The 8,760-nt window shown below is 41.2% G+C and overlaps 1 protein-coding gene across 1 annotated transcript; it reads right to left on the reverse strand.

Annotated features, from left to right (window-relative positions):
- Positions 1-1,717: 1,717 nt before the first annotated feature.
- Positions 1,718-8,119, reverse strand: lsm8 (LSM8 homolog, U6 small nuclear RNA associated). The gene is made up of 4 exons (XM_047389249.1): positions 7,928-8,119; positions 4,897-4,937; positions 3,538-3,665; positions 1,718-2,041 (listed from the first exon to the last, which is right to left on the reverse strand). Exons 1-4 carry the CDS (start codon positions 7,956-7,958, stop codon positions 1,951-1,953), a joined length of 291 nt encoding a protein of 96 aa, XP_047245205.1. The 5' UTR covers positions 7,959-8,119; the 3' UTR covers positions 1,718-1,950.
- Between the last annotated feature and the right edge of the window lie 641 nt (positions 8,120-8,760).

The raw sequence follows: 8,760 nt of genomic DNA on the forward strand, positions 1-8,760 counted from the left end.
CTCAACGTTCTCTTCACAATATCCCACAGATTCTCTATGGGGTTCAGGTCAGGAGAGTTGGCAGGCCAATTGAGCACAGTGATACCATGGTCAGTAAACCATTTACCAGTGGTTTTGGCACTGTGAGCAGGTGCCAGGTCGTGATGAAAAATGAAATCTTCATCTCCATAAAGCTTTTCAGCAGATGGAAGCATGAAGTGCTCCAAAATCTCCTGATAGCTAGCTGCATTGACCCTGCCCTTGATAAAACACAGTGGACCAACACCAGCAGCTGACACGGCACCCCAGACCATCACTGACTGTGGGTACTTGACACTGGACTTCTGGCATTTCCTTCTCCCCAGTCTTCCTCCAGACTCTGGCACCTTGATTTCCGAATGACATGCAGAATTAGCTTTCATCCGAAAAAAGTACTTTGGACCACTGAGCAACAGTCCAGTGCTGCTTCTCTGTAGCCCAGGTCAGGCGCTTCTGCCGCTGTTTCTGGTTCAAAAGTGGCTTGACCTGGGGTATGCGGCACCTGTAGCCCATTTCCTGCACACGCCTGTGCACGGTGGTTCTGGATGTTTCTACTCCAGACTCAGTCCACTGCTTCCGCAGGTCCCCCAAGGTCTGGAATTGGCCCTTCTCCACAATCTTCCTCAGGGTCCGGTCACCTCTTCTCGTTGTGCAGCGTTTTCTGCCACACTTTTTCCTTCCCACAGACTTCCCACTGAGGTGCCTTGATACAGCACTCTGGGAGCAGCCAATTCGTTCAGAAATTTCTTTCTGTGTCTTACCCTCTTGCTTGAGGGTGTCAATAGTGGCCTTCTGGACAGCAGTCAGGTCGGCAGTCTTACCCATGATTGGGGTTTTGAGTGATGAACCAGGCTGGGAGTTTTAAAGGCCTCGGGAATCTTTTGCAGGTGTTTAGAGTTAACTTGTTGATTCAGATGATTAGGTTCATAGCTCGTTTAGAGACCCTTTTAATGATATGCTAATTTTGTGAGATAGGAATTTGGGGTTTTCATGAGCTGTATGCCAAAATCATCCGTATTAAGACAATAAAAGACCTGAAATATTTCAGTTAGTGTGCAATGAATCTAAAATATATGAATGTTAAATTTTCATCATGACATTATGGAAAATAATGAACTTTATCACAATATGCTAATATTTTGAGAAGGACCTGTATCCACTGTATTTGGGTTGTGATTCAACAAATACAGCTGTTAGAAATTAGATACAAGAAACTAAAACCTCCATAGCATTTTCAACAATTATGTGGGAATTAATATACATAAAATCAGTCAAATTTATCCAAACACAACAGAAAATTAGCATAGCTGCAGCCATAGTTAATTCCTATTGTGTTAAAACATTTGTAAGGCTCGGGCAGCTTCCACTCATTTAATCTCATCGTGGACCTTCTTTGGACTCTCATCTTTAGTCATGTTATCAGTACTAATATGAGTTATTAATCAATGTATAAAGTATTAACTTGAGTAAAACTATTATTGTTTAATGAGTTTAGTTTATATTACCCATTACATGTGTTATTCAGAAATATAAACAGCAAATTAATGGTACACCTGTGATTAATTGCTACAATTTATTTATTAATACTTGTTTTTCCTAATTAATTGATTTTAAAGTCCTTTAGCCTTTTCAAGTAAAGTGGAATCTGGGTGTCATAGAAACAAAAACTGGTAATGAAATAAAAATAATCAACAGGTAATACAATAAAAAGACAACAAGAAATTAAAGTTTATTAAAATAAGAAAATCCAACATCTACCAACAAATTTTCTTTATTTATAAAAAAAATCCCACAAATAGAGAACATCAGAGGAAGACAGGCCAGTCCTCCTTCCCACTGATCACATATAAATCGAGCTAACGAACACAAATGAGTCCAGCAGGCGTTAGTTGCCATAACAACGGCGATCACTGCAGAGGGGTGGCCAAAAGGTCAGTGGACTACAGAGTTGAGTGGCTCGGCTCTGATGTTTCCCAAATCCAGCGTGGAGTCTGTCTCCTCATCGATCTCTCCGATTACAGCACTGGAACAGAGACACAAAGAACAAAGTTCAACCACCAGAGTTTCCTACAGAGCACCTCTCCAGATCTGCACTCTGACTTTCTATGGGACTGACGTTTTGACCAAATCTGCTTGGTTACAAAGCTTTTTCTTTACCCCGGATGCAACATGTTTTGTGAAGTGCACCACTCCCTCCTGCAGCAACGCAACATAATACTGCCATCCTGTGCTTCACAGTTGGGAAGATGTTAGCAGGATTGCAAGTTTCCCCCTTTTTCCTCCAAATGCAATAAAGAAAATGTCCGTTTTAAAAATGAGACATAATTTAGCAGCATCTATTCTGCAGTCATGAAATCATTCTGAAAAAAATAAAACTATATAGAATTAACAGAATGTGTTTCATTTGAACACAAATTAAATTCTTTGGCAAACAGTAATCTGGTTTTTATGTTGCTTTTGGAGCACTGGCTTCTTCCTCAGAGAGGACGGAGGCTGCGGTCTTTGGATCAGAACATTGAGCAGTTCACATGCTGTAGTTTCAATCCCACATTAAAACAGGTTTCCTGTTCTGTCCAGAAGCAACATTATCAGTGAAAAGAGATTACTGATGGGAAATAACAGATTTATAATTAGTTTCTTTTTTATGAAACGGTGCTAAATAAATTAATCTGCCTCGCCTAAAGGATGAGATCATTTTTCTCCTATTATAGCTTCCCATCATAGGCTCCCTGTTAAATCCAGAATATAATTTATTATAAAGCCCTTAATGATCTAGCTCCATCATACATCAGAGATCTGATTGGTCCGTATGCGACTGCTGGTTTACTGGTGGTTCCTAGAGGTTCTAAAAGTAGAATGGGAGGCACATCTCCTGTGGAAGTAGCTCCCAGTTTTAGTCTGTGATCAGACACCCCGTCTACTTTTTAGACTATATCCCGTTTCCAAGGGCTCTACTCATCCTGTCCTGCAACCATTTCCATTTTTGGCTATTCTGACCCGGGGCTGAGCAAGGCTAAAATGTGACGTGAACAGATTGCTGTTCATTGATTGGCCATCGGCGTGGTCAGACCTATTAGTCTGACTGCAATATTCCCCAGCAGCTCGATGGGGAGATGAGAAATGAGAAGGTGTTGACTGAGGTAGTAGAGAGTATTAGAAATATTAAGGACCACAATGGCTGGAGCGGGTCAAACCGAAAGACATGGCGGTGGCTCAAAATGATAGACGCCATTTATGACCATGGTCCCGCGACTTATGGACGGAAGAGTTTATTTTACTCTGAACAGCACATGACGACCAGCTCCTTGTGAACTGACCCCTTTTGTTGTCCAACAGAACATGGAGACAAATGTTCTCAGTCACATCATTTACTAATCCTTCCTGTACCTCTGATGGCGACAACTAAGTTAACGATGGATACAGAGACTGAATGGAATGATCATAACAGAGCAATAAAAATTACCTCAAAATTCTAAATATTCTGTCTAAAAGCAGCAAATTCTCTCATTTTAGACTCACACGTTGTCTCCTCTGACGATGTAGAGTCCCAGCACCACCTGCTCCACCCCCTGAGTGGAGCTAAACACTCGCTCGTGACTCTCGTCCAGGATCAGGTTGATGGTCTGATCGAAGCCCTTCAGGGTGCCCTGAACAAACATCAACACTGAAAATAAAAATCAGTTCTGGGGAAAAAGGGGAATTTTTTTTCCGGATGACGCAAAAACAAAATCAGTCAATTTAAAATGACTAAATGAGACTCGTGTGCACTTTACCTTTCAAAGACAGCAAAGTCAATGATGAGCAATAAAATAAAGCTTCTGTATTTTCTAAACACTTTCTATTTTTTTTGTGGTTTCTCAAGATATTTGCCCAGGGAGACATTTCTATGCTTTTTAAACTCAGGCTAAATTTAATTGTTTCTTTTCTTTCTTTGAGTCCAACCCTTCAGTATCTCAGTCTTTCTAGTTGAATCACTATTTGTGCTTCCTCTTGTACTGCAGTTTTGCTCAACAGTTCCTAAAGAACAAAATAAGCAAAATAAAGGACAAACTTAACTCCAAAAAAAGAGACTAAAATTTTATTTTACCAGGAGTCACACTCCTCAGCATCCCTGGGAAGGCAAGTATCTCGGGGTCTTGTTCACGAGTGAGGGAAGAATGGAGCGGAAGATCAACAGACGGATCGGTGCGGCTGCCGCAGTAATGGGGGCGCTGTGCCGGTCCGTTGTGGTGAAGAGAGAGCTGAGCCGAAAAGCAAAGCTCTCAATTTACTGGTCGGTCTACGTTCCTACCCTCACCTATGGACGTGAACTTTGGGTCATGACCGAAAGAACAAGATCACGGATACAAGCGGCTGAAATGAGCTTCCTCTGCAGGGTGGCCGGGCACTCCCTTAGAGATCAGAGCTCGGAGTAGAGCCGCTGCTCCTCCACATCGAGAGGAGCCAGTTGAGGTGGCTCGGGCATCTATACAGGATGCCTCCTGGACGCCTTCCTCGGGAGGTGTTCCAGGCACGTCCCACCAGGAGGAGGCCCAGGGGACGGCCCAGGACACGCTGGAGGGACTATGTCTCTCTGCTGGCCTGGGAACGCCTTGGGCTCCCCCCGGAGGAGCTGGAGGAGGTGTCTGGAGAGAGGGACGTCTGGGTGTCTCCGCTGAGTCTATCAGCTGTGGGCATTGAGGGCAATGAAAGTGGCCAAACAGTTTATTCACATGCATGGCACCTAACTTTGTAATAATTTCAAGAAAACCACATTAAAATATTTGTCGTTCTTTGAAGGTTTATAACAATTATAGTCAGCAAATTCAGAAAGCAACCAGACAAACTGTTAGTCGTCCAGGTGAGGTGAAGATGTGTCTGTTTATGTATTTTACTCACCACAATCATCCTGCCGTCTGACGTGACGATGGCCACGGTGCCTGAAGCAGCATGAATTAAAGAGAAACATCCAGCTCAACAGTTACATGCAGTTATCATGACAGAGACGTTTAAAACGCATTAATATAAACACTGACGAGACACGGACCGGTCGCTAGAATCAAAGGTAAACCAAGTTTTAAAGTTAGTTAAATTCATTTTAATGAGAAGCCCGAGGAAAATACAAGGTTTTCTCCAGCCGAATGCTGCATACAGTAAAACCCCTCCCTCACCTGTTACTGGGCACTGTCGGGCAGCTGGCTGAAAGAAGGCTTTAATGCTTTTTCTCTTGCTTAGACTGATATTTGCAGTTGTGAAAAAAACATTTGTGGTGTGGAAACTAAAGAAGCGCCACCAATCGCTTATATAGAGGCACAATGCAGCTGAGTACAGGTTCTACCTAAATCTACTCATTATGATTGATTATCCACTAACATCAGCTGGTTGTGCTGGTTTTACTCTATGAACCCAGCTTGAATAAGCAGCTGAAAATTACAAAATTTAACACATAGTAATTTTGTTTTTGCTTTGAGTCAAAAATCAAACAATGTTATTAAATGATAACTGTACTAAGATTTCATCATTTTTGCAGCAGGATCATGAGTTGTTTTCTGTTCTATCATGTTAAACAGTTTTTGTTTTCAATTATTGTGTTAACACTATGCTATTTTTACCTAATTTTATCATACCATTACAATCTTTTGCTAACTCGTGCCTAACCCTGACCAAAGAATCGTCCGGGCATTAAGAGGTTGTCTCCACATAAAACCAACAATTCATTATTAGGCTCTTTATTATCAGCAGCCTGAAACAAAGACACAAGTTGTTTCCATTCCTGCAGAGAACCTTTAGAAAAAGCAGTAAATGTCCAAAGAAAAAACGTTTGAAGGAACCTCAGAAAGCCTGGTTAACTAATAAGGAAGACCACAAGGCATCGCTCAACCTGAGTTTCTAGTCATATTTAATAAATTAGAATATGCGTTCAGATGAGCCCGGTTTGTCTAAAAGTACTTCTTGAAAAAAATCTCAAATGGGTAATAAACATTTCTGTATAAATTTTTTTTGGTATGATTTAATATCCTAATATTAAATATTGTGTTTTCATTAGCCGAAAGTAGAAAGTCGTCCTAATTAAGAAAAGGTTTGAAAACATCATTCTGTGTAATTAATCCATTCATGTTTCACTCAGTTACTGAAAAAATGAACTATTGTCATTTATTGAATATGACTTTATTACTGAGCCCAGAAGGAAAGCAGGCTGTAAAATCATCTGTTCTCATTTACTACATACAGGGGTTGGACAATGAAACTGAAACACCTGTCATTTTAGTGTGAGGTTTCATGGCTAAATTGGACCAGCCTGGTAGCCAGTCTTCATTGATTGCACATTGCACCAGTAAGAGCAGAGTGTGAAGGTTCAATTAGCAGGGTAAGAGCACAGTTTTGCTCATAATATTGAAATGCACACAACATTATGGGTGACATACCAGAGTTCAAAAGAGGACAAATTGTTGGTGCACGTCTTGCTGGCGCATCTGTGACCAAGACAGCAAGTCTTTGTGATGTATCAAGAGCCACAGTATCCAGGGTAATGTCAGCATACCACCAAGAAGGACGAACCACATCCAACAGGATTAACTGTGGACGCAAGAGGAAGCTGTCTGAAAGGGATGTTCGGGTGCTAACCCGGATTGTATCCAAAAAACATAAAACCACGGCTGCCCAAATCATGGCAGAATTAAATGTTCACCTCAACTCTCCTGTTTCCACCAGAACTGTCCGTCGGGAGCTCCACAGGGTCAATATACACGGCCGGGCTGCTATAGCCAAACCTTTGGTCACTCATGCCAATGCCAAACGTCGGTTTCAATGGTGCAAGGAGAGCAAATCTTGGGCTGTGGACAATGTGAAACATGTATTGTTCTCTGATGAGTCCACCTTTACTGTTTTCCCCACATCCTTGAGAGTTACGGTGTGGAGAAGCCCCAAAGAAGCGTAGCACCCAGACTGTTGCATGCCCAGAGTGAAGCATGGGGGTGGATCAGTGATGGTTTGGGCTGCCATATCATGGCATTCCCTTGGCCCAATACTTGTGCTAGATGGGCGCGTCACTGCCAAGGACTACCGAACCATTCTTGAGGACCATGTGCATCCAATGGTTCAAACATTGTATCCTGAAGGAGGTGCCGTGTATCAGGATGACAATGCACCAATACACACAGCAAGACTGGTGAAAGATTGGTTTGATGAACATGAAAGTGAAGTTGAACATCCCCCATGGCCTGCACAGTCACCAGATCTAAATATTATTGAGCCACTTTGGGGTGTTTTGGAGGAGCGAGTCAGGAAACGTTTTCCTCCACCAGTATCACGTAGTGACCTGGCCACTATCCTGCAAGAAGAATGGCTTAAAATCCCTCTGACCACTGTGCAGGACTTGTATATGTCATTCCCAAGACGAATTGACGCTGTATTGGCCGCAAAAGGAGACCCTACACCATACTAATAAATTATTGTGGTCTAAAACCAGGTGTTTCAGTTTCATTGTCCAACCTCTGTAGCTGCAGTAGCATGATGCTAAGACTAAGTTTTTATTATGTTTTCTCTCTCTGGCCATCTTTTCCAGATTTTACTTTTAAATAGGCCGAATGTGAATAAATAAACTGATTTTAAAATGGGTTTCCATAACCTGATATTCGTATCTAGGTGTTTAAATAGAATAGCAAAAAATTGGTTTCCCAAAACCAGGAAGCGAGTTCTCAGATTTTCTTATAACATTTATCTTACTTTTTGTCTCCATGTCGCGCACACTGTGGCGAATTCATAAGATTAACCAGGTGTGCATCTCAGTTAGCGCGCTAAGCTAGCTTCCATGTCTCCATGCTTTTTAACGGGGAGTTAGCATGTTAGCGAGCTAAGCTAACTAGCACGTCTCCATTCATTTAAACGGAATCTCGTTTAGCATTTTAGCCGGCTAACTGGAGCAGGATACGGTTGATGTAGCTCTCCAAAGCGGTAGACATCCTCAGTCCGGAGTTCGGTGTTTATCTCCCCTTAGCAGAAATAATAGTTCCCCTTGTTTTCTTCAATTATCCGCGTTCAAAAGCAGCCGCGGAACGGGAGTCAACAGCAACAAGTCCAGACTAGTCTCTCACCGATTAATCGAGCAAGCCAGGCAGGAGTGGAGAGCGCCGAGTGAAGAGGTTACTTCCGGTTTGGGAAAACATAAAATAAACCAGTCTTACATTTGATTTTTATCCTGGAAAATGTAAAAGGAACACTTACAGTTTTTTAAGAATACCAAATGCTATAATATTCGTTCACTTTCGTGGATGGAAAATAGCTGGCTATGCTAAGCAACGTAGCAAGTTTTTCAAGTTTGCTTTTAAATGGTGACCGAAAATTTCCCCATTTTGTTCGGTTTCTAAGAATAAAACAAAACATATAAATGTAATTAAATGGCTAACAATTAACTTAATAAAAAAAATAGAATTGAATCATAGGCTATAGTTTGTCCTTCTCAGTGTTGACTTGTTCAGCAGTTTGGTCAACTTCTGTTGTTTTAAAAGTGATCCATAAATTAACTTTAAATTGTTTTATATAAATTATTACATTAATATTTATATCATCCCTAAATTAAATAGTCTACTAGTATTTCTGGAAAATACATGTACACATTTTACAATTCAACACAACAGTACATGACACTAATTAAAGATCTGAATTGGCTTTATAGATGCTTACTTTAATAGCCAAAAAGCTTTTTATTTTTTTTTCTACATGTTTTCACTTGTATTTTTGTATATTTATCTTCAGGTATGGACT

The sequence above is a fragment of the Girardinichthys multiradiatus genome, chromosome 17 (genome assembly GCF_021462225.1).
Source record: "Girardinichthys multiradiatus isolate DD_20200921_A chromosome 17, DD_fGirMul_XY1, whole genome shotgun sequence".
NCBI lineage: Eukaryota > Metazoa > Chordata > Actinopteri > Cyprinodontiformes > Goodeidae > Girardinichthys > Girardinichthys multiradiatus.